Source organism: Scatophagus argus, chromosome 12 (genome assembly GCF_020382885.2).
Source record: "Scatophagus argus isolate fScaArg1 chromosome 12, fScaArg1.pri, whole genome shotgun sequence".
NCBI classification, from domain to species: domain Eukaryota; kingdom Metazoa; phylum Chordata; class Actinopteri; family Scatophagidae; genus Scatophagus; species Scatophagus argus.
Window position 1 is genome coordinate 419,957 of NC_058504.1, and position 20,359 is coordinate 440,315.

At 44.8% G+C, this 20,359-nt stretch overlaps 1 protein-coding gene across 2 annotated transcripts in view; it reads left to right on the top strand.

The window, feature by feature from the left end:
• fat2 (FAT atypical cadherin 2) overlaps positions 1–20,359 on the top strand; it is a 73,446-nt gene that overhangs the window by 37,304 nt on the left and 15,783 nt on the right. For both annotated transcript variants that reach the window (XM_046406820.1, XM_046406819.1), the window contains exons 16-23: positions 1,152–1,541; positions 10,577–10,788; positions 13,308–13,445; positions 13,551–13,694; positions 15,789–15,986; positions 16,841–17,441; positions 17,526–17,726; positions 19,263–19,420. In XM_046406820.1, coding sequence (XP_046262776.1) covers positions 1,152–1,541; positions 10,577–10,788; positions 13,308–13,445; positions 13,551–13,694; positions 15,789–15,986; positions 16,841–17,441; positions 17,526–17,726; positions 19,263–19,420 — 2,042 coding nt within the window. The remainder of the gene's footprint in view (positions 1–1,151; positions 1,542–10,576; positions 10,789–13,307; positions 13,446–13,550; positions 13,695–15,788; positions 15,987–16,840; positions 17,442–17,525; positions 17,727–19,262; positions 19,421–20,359) is intronic.

Here is a 20,359-nt window from a genome sequence, read left to right on the forward strand (position 1 = left end):
CAGCATTAGCGTTTTGCTCCACTCTTCAGCTCACAGCATTTTAACATTTTCTGGTTCAGTTAGGCGCGTGCATTAATCATGTTCAGCTACAGATTCTATTATTGTGTTCAGTTCAGTGTCTTCTGTGTGTTAGTTTTATTGTTTTATTATCTCACACACACACACACACACACACACTCAGTGCTGGGTGGAGGAACAGGAGCAGGCAGGTCAGCCACTCCTTCAGATGTGCAGCAGCTTGTTTTCTGTCTGCATGCTGAAACTTTCTCACAGAGGACAATGAGACTAATGAACGCATCTTGTCTTTTATTGCTTGTTTCATTTGCCAAATGTGTCGAAAACACTTCAAGGACTCACTGAGCAAAATACAGACGACTCAAAAAGACAAACTGCAGCCACCACAAAAGGCGAAGACAGAAATGATTTGGTTGTTGATCATTTGACTGTGACGCAGAGAAGTGAGAACAGCTGCTAAACTCTAACACAGTACGGTAAAGCTGCTTCCCTCTGGGCTTGTCAAAGCGCCTGTTTGTTGAAGCTTTGAGTTAAACATGTTGACCTTTAATCACGGCGCTCCCATTAGTCTGTTAGCACCTCGCAAACGTTTCAGCTTTCTGTGAGCTGCAGGGGGCTGAGGCGACGGCTGACCCGTGTGGTTCCTCATCACGTGGCTCCAAACTTCAAACTGGCTCTTCTCCCCGAGACTGCGTCCTCAGTCCAGTCACCAGAGTAATGTGGGCGCCGCATGCTGCTGTACACAAGATTATGTTGAAAGTTTACCTTGATTTCAGCTTTCCTGAGGTCTGGTTAGCTTTAGACATTGTAAACACTTGGTAGGGGTTAGGAAATAGGGTTAGGATTTTGCCTCCACAAATGGAATCTATTTGCTGACTCTTTCTCTTTTTACTGAGGAGCATCTGAATGATGACGAGCAGCATCTGCAAAAGTTTTGTCAAAATGAGCTTCCTGTCGTTCACGCCCTAACAGTGCGTGTGGTGGACTTGGTGTGTTGTCACCACACTTGTAATCGTAAACACACCTTGTGGGAATCCAGATTTGGTTTTGACAGTGGCTGCATGTGTTTTTCTCTCAGAGGAATGAATGCAGGTGACAGTCAAATGAATGTTTATCTTCACGTTTGCCTCCTCCAGGTATCAACTCTGAGGTGAAGTACTCCCTCCTGGCCGGTGACAGCGGCTACTTCTCTCTGGATGAGTTTTCAGGAATCCTGCGGCTGGAGAGACCCCTGACTCCTGACACCCCGCCCACCTTTGAGCTGAAGGTGAAGGCCAGTGATCGCGGTCTGCCCCGCCACCTCTACTCCGTCGCCACGGTGACAGTGGACGTGGTCTCCCTGGATGACTACCAGCCCGTTTTCCTGAGCTCGGAGTACACCGCGCAGCTCCCAGAATCCTTGGAGGTCGGGTCCGAGGTGGTGAGCGTCTCTGCCTTGACCAGAGATGGCGGGGGTCCAGACCCCATCTCCTACCACATCGTGTCAGGCAATGAGGACCGACGGTTCCTGCTGGACTCATCGACAGGTTAGAAAAGGTTTTCTCACTCATGAAGAAGTCCCGTTGATGCTGACGATGCCAGTTATAATCAAACCAGGCTGAGCTTCATCAGAGAGTTCATTTAAAGGGGCTCTGGGATGACAAAGGTCAGCCTGAACTGTGGCTGTCGTTTGGCACTGAGCCACCAGCATACGGCAGGTTTTTCAGAGCACTTTGCTGCCCCTGTGTTATGGGGTCTTTTCAGCTGTCTTTTAGTCCTTCCACTAAGGAGACACCAAAATGCAGCTGGTCGCTGTAGTTTCACTTCCCTCCGAGGTGGCTCGAGGATGCCGGTCTGCCCAGCGCTGGCGTTCACTGGTCAGCTCCTTTTGTTGAGAAATAAAAAATGTTATTGTCGTTGTTAAAAACTTTGAGAGGTGAAGTTTTCACCAGCCCCTGCTGGAATTAAAAACTGGGAGTGGAGCGCAGTCTGGCCTTTGGACTGTCTGGGACTGTATCACGGCTTGCTGCCAATAAATCATTAAAGCTGGTCAGAAGAGCTTATTGATCGCTTTCCACTGCATTAGCTTTCATTGTTTGTGGAGAACAGGGAGTTTAAAAATTGAAAAAGGTGAGATGTGGTGATCAGAATCTGAGCCTGAGAAAACGTAAGCTGTGGCTGGTAGGAACACATCAGGTTGCTGAGACTATCAGTTCGTAGAAATTCATATTTATTCATGTGACAAGTTGAATTGCAAACTCTAAAATGCCTGTCTGAGTTCTGAAGTTTGGAATACACTCGATGGAGAGTCGCCAATCTTCAGATTCAGTGGGTTATGAACCGCCTGAACGCTGAGCAGTTTCTGTGTCCACAGACAGGATGCTGGGATAAAGTATGAGCTTTTGACATTTGCGAGCTAACTTAGCGCTGTGATAATCGAGGGTTGACTTCACAGATCATCAAGCTCACAGCCTGTAGGGTGATAAAAGCTCAGCTCTCAGTATCTCAGGCTTTTCTGCCTCTGTTGTCAGGTTTCTGCCCAATAAAACTGAACATACTTCTCACATTTCTTTGGTTTCCAGGGTAACGAGTCCCATCCCATCTTATATATACTATATAGACAAAAGTATTTGTTCACCTCAGTATTACCCACACCTGGCTAACAAAAGACAAAAGAAGCAGAATTTCTCTATAATATTTATAAACTCACTCTCTCAATGACTCACGTTATTGTTTCACTGGATTTTTGTTACTTCACTGCCGTTCAAAGTTTCATAGCATAGAATTTTATGTTTTTAAAGGGTCCGGTTACTGCCATGAGACAAGTGGAATTAAGTGATTTTGATAAAATATTAGTATTTTACACAGTCACACATTGTTTAATGTATTGTTTAATGTGAAAATCCAATGATAATTAGTATTTGAAGAAAACAGCAAGCTGAGTGTGTTCTCTGTCTGTGCTGATCAATAAATCAGGTTTGCACACACTGTTTACTCTCAGTATGTGGTTCCACAGGGAGCTGAATCACTAGCAGGCGTAGTTGAATTTGCATTCTTTCTTTTTTTTGGAATGCAAGATGGATAAAGTTCAAATTCCTGAGAGAAGTGCATGCAAACAGAACACGCTTTTTCAGAATCAGAATCAGCTTTACTTGTGGTGTGACCATACAAGGAATTTGACTCCAGATTTTTCTCTCTCCTGTGCACCATACAAAATGCAAAAATAAAAAATAGAAAATAATAATAATAATAAATAATAATGACAATAAAGCATTTACAAAAAGAAAAAGCAAGATATAAATATGTGTAATGTAGTTCAAACAGTGCGATGGTTCATGCAATGGCAGGTGGATTACAGGGAGATCAGGAAGGGGGAAGAAACTGTTTTTGTGTCTGTCATCAGAATGAACACTCATTAACATGAGTCGGAGCAGAGGCCTCTGGTTGGAAAACAGTTGAATAAAATTCAAAAAGTGGAACAGATGGCACAAAGTGAAGAGAATGACTCATCGGCTCGTGGTAATTTCTGAGTTTCACCTTTTTGATGCCTGTCTGACACACAGATCACCCTCAGTGCTGTCGCATACATTTTAAATTTAATTGTCAAACTGCGCTCTGCTGGTCCCAGATGCTGCGTCCGGCCCCAGCCTGGTGTCGGCTGCAGGACCACGAGCTCCTGCAGTAACTGAGCTAACCATAACTACAGCCAAACATAAGTACAGCAAAGAGCACAGTGATCAGCTATCTGGTGATATGCTGCAGTTTCCTTTTAAAGTGGATTTCTGAATTGTACCTGATTGTCCGATGAGTACCTGAAACCACATGGCTGTCGTTTTTATCCGCTGAGGTTTTACACAGTTTTCGACACATTTTGGTCAGTCTTCAGTTCTTTCGAAGGTCTGCGTGTGTCCACAGAGAATTTTGCCTCTGTTGGACTAAAGATCTCTCTTATCTTACCTTCTCTTATATCAGGGACTTAATGGACTGTTAATAAGGCTCCTCACAAATGGATGTGAACAAATGTGTGTGTTTGTTTAAAAAGAACAATCTGATCACAGTTCAAGAAAAGCTTTCTTTTCTTTTAGTTTTAAGGTAAATTACATGCAGCGTTTAAAACACTGCACTGAATCTTCCCTTTGACTCAAGATTCAAGAGTCTTTATTGTCATTATGCAAGCATAACGAAATTTTTTTACAGATTCTCGGCTTAAATGCACGCGTATAAATGGCAGCAGAAAAATTAAAAATGAACACAGAAAAATATAAAACACAAAGTAAAGTAAATAAGGTGGACTTAGCGCCAGTCTGTGGTATGTTGTGAGTGTTTGATTGTGACATCCTGTGACATCCTGAAACCTGCACTTCATTTATGTTTTACACGTTCTTTGAGAATCAGGGCTGTAGGTTGACAATAATGAATGACCTTCACCCAGTTTCTTCTTTCTGAGAAGTCACATCAGAATGAGCTCAGACTGCTTTGTGCAAAACACACAACACAAATGCAAGCCCTTATTGACAGAAAGCTGGCAGCGGGGAGCTGGAGCTGCTGCACATCAGCCTTTATATTAAAGACACAATGTGCAGGATTTCAACAGCAGTAAGTCCCTGCCACAAGAAGTCTCATGCATTTGCACAATTACCAGCACAAACATGACTGATACAGAGATGTTTGCCTCCAGTGCTTCCTGCACTGCAGTTATATTGTATGATTGTGGGGAGAAATCTGCTGGATTGTGGGAATTATTTACACTAACGGCAAAGAAAGGTTTTAAGCTTTTTGAGCTTACAGCAGTTCGCGGTGGAAAGACTTAAAGCTTGATGGAACATTAAGACCTTTATTGATGCCTGGAAAACAAGAGAGTTTCACCTCTTTGACTGAGAGGCAAAGATATGTTTTTCAACATATCAGAATGAAAAGAAAGTTCATTTTTGCTGGAAGTTAACTTTGAACTCTTTACGGCTTTAAGACTAACATGAAGGAGGTTATGTTCCAGTTCAGGATGTCTTTGTGCACTGGGGCACAGTCATGCCGGAATAGAAAAGGGCCTTCAACAAACTGTTGCCACAAAGTTGGAAGCATAGCATTGTCCAAAATGTCTTGGTATGCTGAAGCATTAAGATTTCCCTTCACTGGAAGTCGGGGGGGGGCAAACCTCAAAAAACCCCAACCCCAATACTTTTGTCCACATAGTGAAAATGCAATGCATGTTAAAATACAGTAGGAGGTGGTAAAGTTCAATAGTCACAAAACAACTGATAGCTCAAAATGCTCCACTTAATTGATGGCTCCATATAATATAACTTTTATGTCACCAGACACCCAAACCCAGCTGGACTCACAGCAATACAATCAAGACCTGAACAAGTATTGAACTGTTTCCCACTTTGGAGCAAAAGTCTGAATCTGATTTTTGCTTTACTCCTCTGTGGTGTAACTGTGTCAGTGCGTGAAGGGTTTGTCCCGTGTGATTATGCCACTTGAAGTTACACAGTAATTAGCCTCCGTTGTTAAAGCAGCAGATAGAAAGCAGCTCCACCGAGTCCAGCTCATATGGTCTCAGAGGGGTCACTCCAAGCTGCGTAATCCAGGAGAAACCAAGACAGACAGTAATCACATGAGGCACAAGCAGCCGAGCCTGTGCAGGTCCAGTAGTGCCATAAAGTGGTCTTCCTTGTTAATTTGCCCACAGACACACCCACAAATAATAACAGGATGTGAGCTGCTTTGGATCTGAGCCTCATAAACATGACTCAGATTTGTTTAGAAACCAGTTATTCTGACTCCCCTGAGCAACACGCTCGGTCCCTGGATGTGTGTGTAAATGAGCTTGTGTGTGATGAAAAGGCTGTGGACGTCCTGATGAGGGAGACGAAGAGCAGGAGTGAGACGTGAGTCATTAATAAAACAATCTTCTCCAAGTAGAAAAAGGTTGAAACAAACCCACATGGACATAAAGAAACAACACAGCTTGTGACAGGTTGGCTGGCTGTACAAATCTCCTTGATCACAGATCAAATCACAAATTAATGAAGTGAGATGTGCGTACGAGGTATAAATTATTGACTTGTCGAAAGCTGGATGTGTGTAGTCTGAGGGGAGAGGTAGATGTTTGTTTTTGGTTGGTTGAATTCCTCTTTGTTTTATCTTAATGAAGTGTGCTTCAGCAGGAGACCAGCGTGGACGGCTCACGCATCTCTGGCGTCTGAGGGCGGGTCAGATCGATTTGGAAAGCAGATCACATGCACGAGCGAGTGAGCCGACGCTAATGTGGAGACCATTATTATCTGTCTATTGCACAGCACTGCCTTGCACTGTATTTATTTATTTAAATCCTAGTCTCCCTACACTGTCATTGCACTACTCCACAGATTCACTGCTATTGTATGTAGTCCATCCATCCATTTTCTATACCGCTTATCCGTCAGGGTCGCGGGGGAGCTGGAGCCTATCCCAGCTGACTACGGGCGAGAGGCGGGGTCCACCCTGGACTGGTCGCCAGTCAATCACAGGGCCAACACACAAAGACAAACAACCACACACTCTCACACTCACACCTAGGGGGCAGTGTAGAGCAGCCAGTTAACCTAATGAGCATGTTTTTGATATTGTGGGAGGAAGCCGGAGAACCCGGAGAAAACCCACGCAGGCACAGGGAGAACATGCAAACTCCACATAGAAGGGCCCAGACCGGGATTCGAACCTGGAACCCTCTTGTATATAGTATTTTTTTTTTTTTTATCTTTATTTTATTGTATATAGTACCTTTGTGTTCTTACTGCTAGGTGTTTGTTTTTGTACTCAAGAGCAAAGTCTAACCGGAGTCAAATTCCTTGTTTGTAAGCTGATTCTGATTCTGATTCTGATAAAATCTGTTATGTGTCTCAGCTACACACTCTGCTGCAGAGGACTCGCTGGAGTCCACAGATCCTCTCAGGCTTCACCGTTCGTCCTCACACCGTTCAGCCAAATAAACAGGTCCTGTGCCTACAAACAACTTCATCTATGCAAGCTGCCAGTGGCTCATCAGAACAAGCTACATGTTCAGGGTTGGCTGGCAGAGACAAGGCACAGGAAGGCCGTGATGGATGAAGACGATAGAGTATTACTTTACGCCGATCAGCCACAACATTAAAACCACCTGCTTGATAGTTTGTAGGTCCCCCTTGTGCTGCCAAAGCAGTTCTGACCTGTCAGGGGAAGGAACTCAGGACCTCTGGGGGGATTTTGTGGTCACCAGCATTGAATTGTTGGATCCTTTGGGTCCTGTGCATTGAGGGTGGGCTTACAGGCAGGAGGCACCACCTGGTGGGAAGGTTGGGATCTGAGGACATTGTTGTACTTGAGACATTCCTGAGCAACTTTTGAAATGTGAAGGGAAGGGAGGCTGCTGCTGACGGGAAGAGCTGTTGATGTGTGTGTGTGTGTGTGTGTGTGTGCTCGACGTGACAAAAACCTGCCGTCAGTTGCTGTAGCGACGTAGCTTCTGCACAACAACAGCAGTAACACTTTGACGGACGTTTGTGTGCGTTTTGTTCCACCTTACAGCTGTGGAGCTGCGTCAGCTCATGTTCAACAGATCCACATCCACTTACATCACTCAGCAACAGCTCCCATTTTTCACTTCTTCCAGGGCTGATACAATAAAAGGGGAGGTGGGAGGCGAGTCATTCCTGTCCACTGGAAACCTCACACCAGACACTCAGTAACAGTGTTCTGCTGATGGAATGAGCAGAGGAGGAGGTGAAAAGGTCTACCTGTTAACGTTTGTGGCAGCTCGTCACATAAATGAGGACTTGAGAGGGAAGTGAACAGAGTGACTCAATAAGAGACAACAAGTGGACACGACAGCAGTATATCGCCTGAAGCTTTCTGACGCCTCTGTTATCGCTGCCACAGACCGAGGTTAAACTTCACATGTGGGTGACAGATAACACAGGAGGACAGCAGCCAGCTGTGGGGAGATTTATGGCTCCTGAAAGGTTAAACTCACAGCCTCACTGAGCTGACAAAAGTGGGAGTTCGCAAAACATGTCACATGATAGCACACACACACAGAGTGTGCGTTTGACTTATGGTGCATATTATCATCCAAAGCACTTTGCTGGTACCATCCATTTTAACTGTGTATTATTTCTGTCACTCCACATAATATAAAATCTGCATTTCAATACGATGAGCATTGCAGCAGTGCGGCATCCCGGTGGTTCCCGCTGAGAGGAGATGATGACGGCTGAAGTCGGTGGTGTCTGAATAGGAAGTGTGAGTCCCTGACTGGGACCCGACGTTTTATTCAGCTTTTTCTTCTCATGTAGATCAGTTCTTTTCATGTGGCATAATTTTCCCTCAGAACATAATGCTAACAACATTAGATCCATTTGAGTACTGTGCACTTTAACTGAAGCTAACATGCTCTGTGTCTCATGCTACCTGAAAGAAATTGCTAAAAAAAATTCATCAAGCAACAGAGATGTGTGAGATTTCATACAGTTGTGAAGGGATTATTGTTGAGTTTTGGACGGTTAGACTGAACAGACCATCTGAAGAAACACGACCGGACGTCTGTTCTATATTGAGTTGAGTTGTGTACTTACGTCATCCCACGTGCTTCCAGCAGTGTTCAGACCAGAGAGGTCTGTAGCTACTCAAGTTAACGGTGCGTTTCATTTCCTGTCATGGAGTCAGCGAGTGAGGAAGGAAGTCCCGACTGAACGTACCGTCAATAACACTAAAACATTTCCTCATTTTTCTGTCAGTCACTTCAGGTAGATTTTCATCAGCAACCGAGAAGGCAACAATTCCCATGATGCCACAGTGCTTACATCCTGCGTTTTGAGTGAGACAGCTGGTTCATACTGCATTTAAGATAAATTTACTAATGAATGACAGTCAGAAATAATGATATATAACATATGAATCAGGAATAAACTTCATCGTTGTGTGTAATGACACGCGTCACATGTTCACAATCGGCCTGGACTGATCAGAGTGGACCCTGGTGTGATGAGGCAAAGCTGCCGACACTTTAAAGACACGTCTGCCTCCATGTCAGCACCACCTGCAGGCCAAACTTAACATTACTCGCCATTCTGTTGGCTGTAATGATGATTGAGCCACTGATTCCATTTTATTCCTATTCATTTTTATTCTGTTGGTAACTCTTGATGTGCTGTGCATCACTGTGGTTTTGACTGGAATTTAAAACTACCTTCTGTGACGTTGAAGAGTGTTTAGCAATGCAATGTATTTGTAATGATGGACTCACAGCCGAACCTGACTGAGGCTGCACAGATGCACAAAATAAAATCAAGACCTCACACATGTTTTATGAAGTCAGAGTATTTTACTCCTATGGTCAATTCAAGGGCGGCACGGTGGTGCAGTGGTTAGCACTGTCGCCTCATAGCAAGAGGGTTCCAGGTTCGAATCCCGGTCTGGGCCCTTCTATGTGGAGTTTGCATGTTCTCCCTGTGCCTGCGTGGGTTTTCTCCGGGTTCTCCGGCTTCCTCCCACAATACCAAAAACATGCACATTAGGTTAACTGGCTGCTCTACACTGCCCCCTAGGTGTGAGTGTGAGAGTGTGTGGTTGTTTGTCTTTGTGTGTTGGCCCTGCGATTGACTGGCGACCAGTCCAGGGTGAACCCCGCCTCTCGCCCGTAGTCAGCTGGGATAGGCTCCAGCTCCCCCGCGACCCTGACGGATAAGCGGTATAGAAAATGGATGGATGGATGGATGGTCAATTCAATTCAATTCAGTTCAATTTCAATTTATTTATATAGCACCTTATACAATCAAAATTGTCTCCAGGTGCTTTACAGAGACCCAGAGCCTGAACCCCCGAGCAAGCAGTCAGTGGAAAGGAAAAACTCCCTTTTAACAGGAAGAAACCCTGAGCAGGACCCGACTCACAAGGGAGAACCATCCTGCTGATAGTCGGCTGGGTGAAGGAGGAGAAGAAGAGGTAGACAGGACAGAGAGGATGAAAGAGAGAGAGAGAGAGAGAGAGAGAAACATACATGCAGTAAACATCATACATTACAAAGGACAAACATGACAAGTTGTTATAATTGGAATTCTGAAGACTGTGTATTGTATGTGTTTGTTTCTTAGCTGATATGTTGTTTAAGTTAGTTCTAATATCACTACACAGAAGAACAACAGGCAGATGTTGACAGTAGACACTGGGTTTGTCACTGGGTTTGTCAGAGGATGCAGTTCAACATGTAGATCTGGATGGAGAGAAACCTGCAGAAAGATACAGAGAGAGAAAGAAAGGGAGGGAGAGACACAAAACTACGAGGACAACTGGACACACAGTTAGTGACAGAAAATAATGAATTATATGTTGCTCTGATGAGGGGAGAGGAAGGAGAAGCAGTCAGTCAGTTGTTGTATAGCACAGCTAACTGTTTAAAAAAGAAACACATGAGAACTCAGCACGCTGGTGTTCTACAACCCTCTCTGCGATGTCTTACACTGAAACAAGTCAAAGAGCTGAATCTCCCTCAATTAGTCTTTCTTTGTACAAACATAAGACAAATCAGTTCATTCAGTGGGAGTAATTCAGTCTGATCCTTTTGCAGGTCTTCTGACTCTCAATGCACCGCTGGACTTTGAAGTTTCCCGTGAGTACTACTTGTCTGTAGAGGGGAGACGCGGCAGGTCGTCCCTCAGCGACATCACCACGGTGATCATCAACGTGACGGACGTGAACGATAACGCCCCCGCGTTTGGACAGGTCGGCTACAGCGCTGAGATAACAGAGGATCTGACGCCTGGAGGACTGGTGATGAAGGTACGAGCTCAGGCTCAGGCTCAGATACGTACAGGAATTTAAACGGAGTAAAAGTGGAAGCTGCTCTGCTTCTTCACACACACCTGAACCAACCAGAAGCTGAGCAGGTGAAACGACAGTCTTTGTCTTTGTCACATCACACTCAGTGGACTGAAGGTTACATTAAATAAATTACATTCTGATGAATTCTTGTATGCACACACACACACACACACACACACACACACACACACACAGAATATGGGCCACTTTCATTCATCATAGAAACAAATTAACATCAGTAATCTTTAATTGAATCACTGAATTGTATTGGATTTTAAATTAAATATATGTCCAAGGTCCAACTTAACTAAAGGACATTTCTCTGCTATCTGTGGAAGAACCTCAGCACACACACACACACACACACACACACACAGGAATAACATGCGTCAGCACACACCTCTGTTGTGTTTGGTTGCACTTGGATTATCTTGTTTGGCAACACAAACGCTCGACGGCATCTGACACCTGGCAGCTCGCTGATGATTCAGGTGTGAAAACAACAGAACGCGACTCAAAAAAAGTCACAACAATAACAACAAGGCAGCCTGTTGATGATGTACATGTGCAAAACAGATTACATGCGTACACACACACACACACACACACAGTTTTCCATGTCAGCTGTCGCCTGTCAGGTAGCAGTGACGGCTCAGTGGTTGATGGTTGGATGATGAAACTGTAATCACATGGTTTCATATCTGACATTTTTCTTCTCTGGCCTCCTGTTCCCATCTCTGGGTTTTCACAGTTTAACAGCAACATGCTGCTGCTTAAATATGTCTGAACTGTTTTTACATAATTATCTGTTAGCAGAGAAAACAATAGGATTCTTTGTTACAATGAGCTAAAGGCTTAAAGAGGAAAACAAAGACAGGATGAGCTCAGGATTTTAGTGCGAGACATCGTCATCCGCCCAAATGACTTTTCTCAAGATTTAGTGATCCAGTTCAGCTGACGTTAAAGATTATTACAGAACGAGATTTTACTGCGTTTTTTTAAATAGTCTCAGTAGGTTGACAGAAGGTAGAAAAATGACAATTCTCACTTCCTAAAACAACGTGAATCTGACAGTAAAACCATGTTTGATAAGATGTCGATTTCTGTGTTGTGACAAATACAAAGAAGACTATAACAACCTACAGCCAATGTCAAATTACACACTGTGACAAGTTAAAGAAAAAAGGTTTAAACGAGGTGATATTATTCACAAACACACCTAAAACAAGCTGATGTAGTTATTGCGTCAGACAGCCAAAAGTTTTATCATCACAGTAAACGTTGGCTAAAATATTCTTGAAACCAAGATTAAATCAAACCTAAGGTTGAAATAAAGTTATAACAAGCTAACACTGTGGTCAAGTTAAAGTGAAAGCTGAAACTAGCTGTTTCAGTGTTAAATTGAGCTTGCAGTTCAGTTAAAAAGCTCAAGTAATTTGGCAGAGGTAACAAGGAACTGCTGCTCATAAACGTGGTTTAATTACAGTAAAAGCCTGGTTTAAACAAAACAATGCAGTTAGGTTAAAAAAAAGTGAGGCTAAAACAAACTAATAAATTGTGTTCAAGCTAAAACCAGAGCTAAAACAGGTGAATATGTGCTATTTTCCAAGCATGTGTTCAGGTATGACACTGTCTTTCTGGGACATTACCTTATTTTAGAGCTCAGTAACAAATCTTCTAATGCGACTGGCATGAAGCCTTCATCACAACAGGCTAATGCACACAAACACAGGAATAACATCCATCTTGCCATCCTACCATCCATGCAGTTGTACTGACATGGCTTCTTGTGTGGAAGTCCATGCTGTCAATCTAGAGAAAGTCCATCCATCCATCCATTTTCTATACCGCTTATCCGTCAGGGTCGCGGGGGAGCTGGAGCCTATCCCAGCTGACTACGGGCGAGAGGCGGGGTTCACCCTGGAGTGGTCGCCAGTCAGGGCCAACACACAAAGACAAACAACCACACACTCTCACACTCACACCTAGGGGGCAATGTAGAGCAGCCAGTTAACCTAATGTGCATGTTTTTGGTATTGTGGGAGGAAGCCGGAGAACCCGGAGAAAACCCACGCAGGCACAGGGAGAACATGCAAACTCCACATAGAAGGGCCCAGACCGGGATTCGAACCTGGAACCCTCTTGCTATGAAGCGACAGTGCTAACCACTGCACCACCGTGCTGCCCTCAAGAGAAAGTCCTTTAACCCAAAGACCTTCAAACCAAAAACTGGCCCTGCTGTCTCCAACCCATTATCAGAACAGGTGCTGTTCTGTGGCTGACCATGACCCCTGAACGTACTCATCATCCCTCACCACTGATGTTGCTTTGATGGATTACATTTGTTGGATGCTATAAACACAACATGTCCGACCTCTGCCCGACTCTTAAAATCTGTCGGGAAGAGCAAAGAAAGGAAAGAATGAATAATTTACAGGGAATGTGACGTCTTATTCTTCTCCTCACCTTTCCACCAGGTGACAGCCACCGATCAGGACGGTCCGATCAACAGTCTGCTGCGTTACTCCATAGTGAGCGGGGACCCTCTGCAGCAGTTCTCTATTCACTCTCGTAGTGGAGAAATCAGTGTTCGCACTGCGCTGGACCGAGAAGAGGTTGGTGTGTTTCTGTGTGCGTTTAATCAATAAGAGACAGGTATGATGACATAAGAGATTCGTTCGCTGGAGACGCAGGAAGTGTCATCTCTGTCTCCCCTCCAGGTCCCTCATTATTCTCTGACGGTGCAGGCGGCAGACGAAGGTGATCCTCCCCTGTCCTCGGCGGTTCTCGTCACCATCACCGTCACCGATGTCAACGACAACCCGCCCGTCTTCTCCCAGGTCAACCACAGTCTGCTGCTGCAGGTACGACAGCCATACCTGCACATTGAAGTCACATCCATTGAAGTCTACCTGCTCTGCTCCTGATTGCCTAACGAGCTGCTAATGAAGACAGATGAACTAAGAGAAATCACTAAGGATCAGTGGTCCTTTATCAATCAATCTGTCTGTCTGTCTGTCTGTCTGCATCATTAGGAGAACTCTGTCACTCTCATTTCCAAACCCCACAGTGAACATCTGCTGACCTCCATCATAACCGCAGCACCCAGAGCTCTTTAAAGCTCTGAGTGTGTGTGCATCGCTGCTGAGTGCATATGCCTGATTGTATGTGTGTGTTCAAGCGTGTGGCAGTGCTGTGACAGTGTGATATCAGCCCATCTGCTGTGTGTCCACAGCCGGTTTGGCCTCACGCAGGAGTCCCCGACAGCATCAGCAGATTGATGCTGCAGCTGAAACTGGGGAGATGAGTTGTCTTTTTTTGCAGACGGTGGCGGCGGCGGCGGCGGCCACTCCTTGACTATTTCGGACCTTTTTACAATCGGCACATCTGTTGTGGTGCTGTGTGAGCAGATTGTGAGGTTGCAGTCAAACTTGAATATTTTACCAAAAGCAGCAGATGGACCCGTAATTCTGTTTCTCTGCAGAACATTTGTACTTTGAACTTCAACATCTGTTGATTTACTGCAAATTCGCCAGAAAGTTTGTCTTCAAACTCATTATGCTAAACAGACACCATGTAGTCCCATAAAATCTGGTATGATGGTGAAAAAAGGGCAGAGAAGATGACCGATTCAAAACCTGTGCAGGGGAGGCTTAGTGCCTTGCTGATCTGCAGAGGGAATCGAACTCACTGGATTGTGTTTTACGCTCAGTGCTCTGATTGAAATTGAAACTATGCGGAGGCGTTTCATGTTCTAGCCCATTAACTCCAAATTGTATTTTGCTGCTGCGAGAAACAGTTTTCAGATTGATGTCCTTCCTGAGAGCCTTTGCTTTAATTTCAAATTGCTATCAAACATCCTTTTAAGGTGGCTTTGGATACTATTACTATTTTTTAATCAAATACTGTCCTGTTGTACTAAAGTGACAAGCAGGGAACATTAATCACGACTTTACTTGGCAGTAACCTACTTTTGATGCACTGAAGTATTACTATGTTGTTGCTAAGACAACACAATGACAAACAGGTGTTTTATAAGTTAATGAATTCTCTACCTCATAATAAAACTTTGGAAGTCAGCTAACGTGAGCGGTTTTAAAATCTGACTGAATGGAAGTGGTAGCATGGAAATACAGATGATCTAAACTCAGTGATGTAGACAAAAGTATTGGGCCACCTGCCCATCACACCAACAGGGACTTTAATGACGTCTCATTGTAAACACAGCTCTGCAGCTCTAACAGCTTCCACTCTTCTGTGAAGGCTTTCCACAACATGTTGGAGTGTTTCTGTGGGAATTTGTGCCCATTCATGCAGTAGAGCATTTGTGAGGTCACACACTGATGTTGGACCAAAAGGCCTGACTCACAATCTCCGTTCCAGTTCATCCCAAAGGTGTTGGATGGGGTTGAGGTCAGGGCTCTGTGTGGGCCAGTCAAGTTCTTCCACACCAAACTCATCCAACCATGTCTTTATGGAGCTTTGCTTTGTGCACTGGGGCACAGTCATGCTGGAATAGAAAAGGGCCTTCAACAAACTGTTGCCACAAAGTTGGAAGCATAGCATTGTCCAAAATGTCTTGGTGTGCTGAAGCATTAAGATTTCCCTTCACTGGAAGTCAGGGGCCGAGCCCAGACAAACAGCCTCATACCACACTTGGATTCAGTAAAGATAAGTGTACCAATACTTTTGTCTGTTAGCCCAAGAAAAAAGAAGTTGAACTTCTTTATAATATTTATAAAATATCTCTCTCAGTGACTCATGTAATCGCCCTGCTTAGCCTGAAGTGAAACTGGATTTAATTCAAGAGCCGCAAAGCTGTTGAGTCTGCATCTCTGTGAAACAGTTCAAACCTTAACGAAGGTAGAATTCATCATTCAAGGGCTCTTGCAAATGAAAAAAACTGACAGCATGAAAGTTGAAGTAAAAGGTGAGTTAATGAATCTCGCTTCCTTCAGGAGGGCGAGCCGCCCGGCAGCAGCTTCCTCCAGCTCGTGGTGACGGACAAAGACACGCCGAGGAATGGCCCACCTTTCTCCTTCCACATCGTGAGCGGAAACGAGGACCGCCGTTTCCACGTGGATCAGGGTGGTCTGCTGTCGCTGTCTGCTCCGCTAAGGAAGAAAGTCAAAGCCCAGCACCAGCTTAAGATTCAGGTGACAGCTTCAGCTCAGAGCTTGTTTTTCACTCCATCCTCACATTCAGAACTTTTGGTGTCCTTTCACATCGTTTTCAGCCAGTCGAGAGTAAAAACCTGCTCTCATATCTGTCACATCTGCATCTTTCTGCTGAATGACCATGAAGTGAAAATCTGCTGAAAACTACCACGTGTCCATTGTGGACTGATCCAAATGAGCTTTAGTTTCACACAAAGCCAGATAAAACATTCTCACCATTTTTATTGAGCTGTGACTGGATGTGGACTCCAGCCTGTGCACATCTGTTCTGCACAAGTTTACAGTACAGTCTCCTTTTTCTCTAGAAATAGAAGGTTGTTATGAGGTCGCAGCTTTAAAGGCAGCTCAACGTGGTGAACTGAAAGCAATACAACTGAATATGCATATTAACTCTGTGTTGCATGGATTTTTGTAGGCTGATACAAATTTGGGGGGGGGGGTTGTAGGTTTAAAACTGATTAGGATACTTGGTCCAAAAAACTGCATTTTTTATTTTGTCTTCCTGGCTCACATAATGGTTTTATCCAGAATTTGGTCATTGAAGAAAAACTACTGAATATTTTACATGAAAGAAGCAAATGTTGCAGAAGTGTATCAAAGGTCATTTTATATGAATATGAATAAATATTAAACGTAGTTACCACTAAAACTGGAAACAGGGGGAACAGCTAACATGTCCCCGTAGCGCAACAATTTGCTTATCTGCCTCAAGAAAGAAAATAAGAATATTCTCCAGATGTCAACTTCTTCCTTTGATTGACTCATAGGAGTCGTCCCATTGTCTCTGAGTTGGAAAATCAGCTGACATCAGGCTAATCTTGTGTACCAATCAGGTGACAGACAGCGGCCACCCTCCCCTCTCCTCCATCTGTGTGGTCAACATCAACATCACAGAACAGAGTAAGTATCCTCCCTCTGTTGTACCTCTGGAGGTCTTCATCACGACCTCTGGCGGGCTGTTTGCCAACCGGGTCATCGGCAGGCTCCACGCCTCAGACCAGGACCTGCAGGACGTCCTTACCTACAAGCTTGAAGCAGAGCATCCAGATGAGGGGAGGTTCTCTGTCGACCAGACTGATGGAAAAATCTGGGCAGATGAAAACCTGGAGGACGGCTCATACTCCTTGAATGTCAGCGTGACTGATGGGAAGTTCAGAGTCTGGACCGGGGTCACAGTTCACGTGTGGACAGCTAACCAGGGAGCACTGGATTCCGGCTTGACGCTGCAGCTGGTTGGATTGTCTCCTGAGGAGTTTCTGGGCGACCACTGGAGAGGCCTCCAGCGTAGCCTGGGGCAAGCTCTGAGTCTACCCAGACAAGAGCTTCACCTGGCCAGCCTTCAGCAGCTATCTGACACCAAGATCCTGGAGGCCCTGCTGGTCTGGAAGCCTCAGAGTGGACTGGTCCAGTCTCTGCCAACCAGTAGACTTGCAGGTAAATACTGTTTCATTTCAACAGGCTGTCACTTTGAAGAGTCTGTCTGAATGTGTAATCTGAAAGCTGAACTTTCTGGTGTAGGTGTCATCTCGGACATCGAGTACTCTCTGGGCCTCAGTATCCTCCGGCTGACCCACAATGGCTGTCTGGGTACCGGCTGTCCGCCACGGGGCTGCAGAAATGCCATCCGGCTGAGGGGAGAACGTCTGAGCCATTTCACCACCGCCAGAGCCGTTTACATCACCCCACAGCACAGCTGGGAGAGTGTGTGCCCCTGTAACAGTACGTCTGTCTGTCTGCCTGTCTCTGTCTGTCTGTCTGTCTGTCTGTCTGTCTGTCTGTCTGTCTGCCTGCCTGTCTGTCTGCCTGTCTGTCATCGGACACGTGTTGATGATGGAGGATGGACGAGGTCCTGGCCTCCAGCTCGTCATGGTCGGCACTTCTGCAGAGCAGGATGACGGGGCTCTAACGTCCACACAGAGCAGGGACACATGAGTGTGGAGACAGGTTTACTCCACCCACAGCTGGACCTTTTCTTTCTTTGTCATCTCTTAGGCTTCGTTTTTACATAAAAGTCCCAGAATAATAAAAGACGATGTTTGCTAAATTAAAAGCAAAGCAAAGCAGGCCAGCTGAAAGGCTCAAAGCAAAACAAACTAATTACATTCATTATTTTATTTCAAAAGGGTAGAAAAGCAAGTAGAGGACAAAATGTTCACGGAAACCAGGAGACAAAAACAGCCAAAGCACAGGACAGACGCTGCGTCCAAAACGCACAAGATAACATTTCTTGCCTTTAGCTTTCTGGAGCCATCTGCAGTTTATCTGAATCTGTTTCTGCTGTGGGTGGGACAGTAGAGGACAAAGGTCTCAGTCCCAGTGTGGACACATGGCACGCTGGACGTGTGACGCTGTGTTTTCGGTAAGCTTTTGTGCTGCAGGAGGATTTTGTGGTTTGGAAAAGAAGAAGAAGCAGAAGGAGACGTGGCTGCTGCAGGCACCTCGATGAAGATTAATATGTCGCTGCCAGAGGCCAAAGAGCTTTCTTCTTCTTCTTCTTCTTCCTCCTCTACCTGTTAAAACACGGTGAGGAGTGGATGTGTCTGATCGTCCCCAGCTGTTTGTGTTGGCATTCCTCTGAAGATTAGTGCTGTGAGGACATAATAAGAGCCAGCTCGCAGAGCTCCAGGATACGTTCTCGTTGTCAACCCGAACATCTTCTGAACATGCTATCGACACCTTATTTTGACTGTAAGGTTGACTGTAGTTTGGTCTGAAGATGCTCAGCGATAAGGAGATGTCTTGTGAGGACGGAGACCAGACGAGCTTAACCACGGATTTTTAAAGTAGATTATCCGCTATAACGCTCAGTCGATTAATCAGATTCTGAATTAGAAAATTAGAAAATCTTTGACCCAAAGATTTTCAGGCTTCAGTTTTTCAAGCGTGACGATTTGTTTGCTCTCTTTGTTTGAGGTTGTTGTCAACCAAACAACATTTTTTAAGTTTTCGAATTGACTGACTGAACCCCCATAAAGCTTCACTTGATGTGTGTGTGTGAGCTCTAATGTGCTCTGCGTTCACAGCTGATCCGTCCATTGATGAGTTTGGCCACATCAGATGACATCAGATTTATTCTTTTAAATTTTCAACTTTTGCCAAAACAAAAAAATTGGAAAATCATGTTGTTTCTTTGCAGCCTTGCAGAGTCTGGTGATTAGTGAAGGTTTTCAGCTGATTCAGCAGAGTGTAAGGAGTTATGAAAAGCCGATTGTGACCGTATAACTGATTGACTTGTCCATCGTTTCCGTGTTTCAGAGTCGGCTGTGAGGTTCGATGGTAATTCCTACCTGAAGTTCCTTCACAGGATGGACGAGGACAACCAGAGTTTCAAACTGTCGCTGAGGTTCAAGACTTTCCAGGAGCGCAGCCTCATTGTGTCCACCAGCAGCACCTCCGACTGGGGAGCGTTACAGGTATCCCATGACATGATTTATTCTGTTCTGGTTTGTGTAGAGCTGCTAAAGGCTAATTTGACATGTTTTCAATGATGTCAGATTTGAGGGACACGTATGTGAGTGTTGACCAGAGACATAAAGCTGTCCTCGCTGTCTGCTGGTCCGGCTCAGGATGAGAAAACTCACACATTTCTGATTCTCCTTCAAGTTGATGAAGTGTAATTATTCGTTGTGAGTTGGCAGCTAGTTTATGTACCTGCTGTGGGGAGATTAAATCTGCTCCCAACGTTCAGATGCTGTTAGCATAATGCTGTTGTTGACACTGATTTACTATTGGAAAGATAAGATCTGAGAGCAGATGATTTCATCTTACAGGAGAATCCAGAATCCAGAACATTTCCAGCAGAGACTGACAAACACTGCTGCATGTTCAGATATCATCTGAAATGTCAGTGTTATATATTTGATGGCTGGTGAACGTATTCTGTTTGTTCTTTTCTGAGTTCACAGCTGCAGATCCCATACAGCTGAGGACTGTGCAGCTTACGTGGGTCAGCAGCGTCAGCGTATCAGCACCTGCCGACACCTCAAAGCAAACAAAATCAACTTAGTTTAACCTCATTCCACTGTGGCAACACTGACATTTCAGACACAGTGAAATACACTATATGGACAAAAGTATTGGGATTGGGATCCTCTTTATTATTATTGAATCCAAGTGTGGTGTTTCTCAGGGTTTTGGATGAACTGGAACAGAGACTGTGAGCCAGGCCTTTTGGTCCAACATCAGTGTGTGACCTCACAAATGCTCTACTGCATGAATGGGCACAAATTCCCACAGAAACACTCCAACATGTTGTGGAAAGCCTTCACAGAAGAGTGGAAGCTGGTGTCTTGGGCCTTTTAAGTTAACTGTCCAAACTCTGCAGATGATCACGTGAGAGCATGTGAGACTTC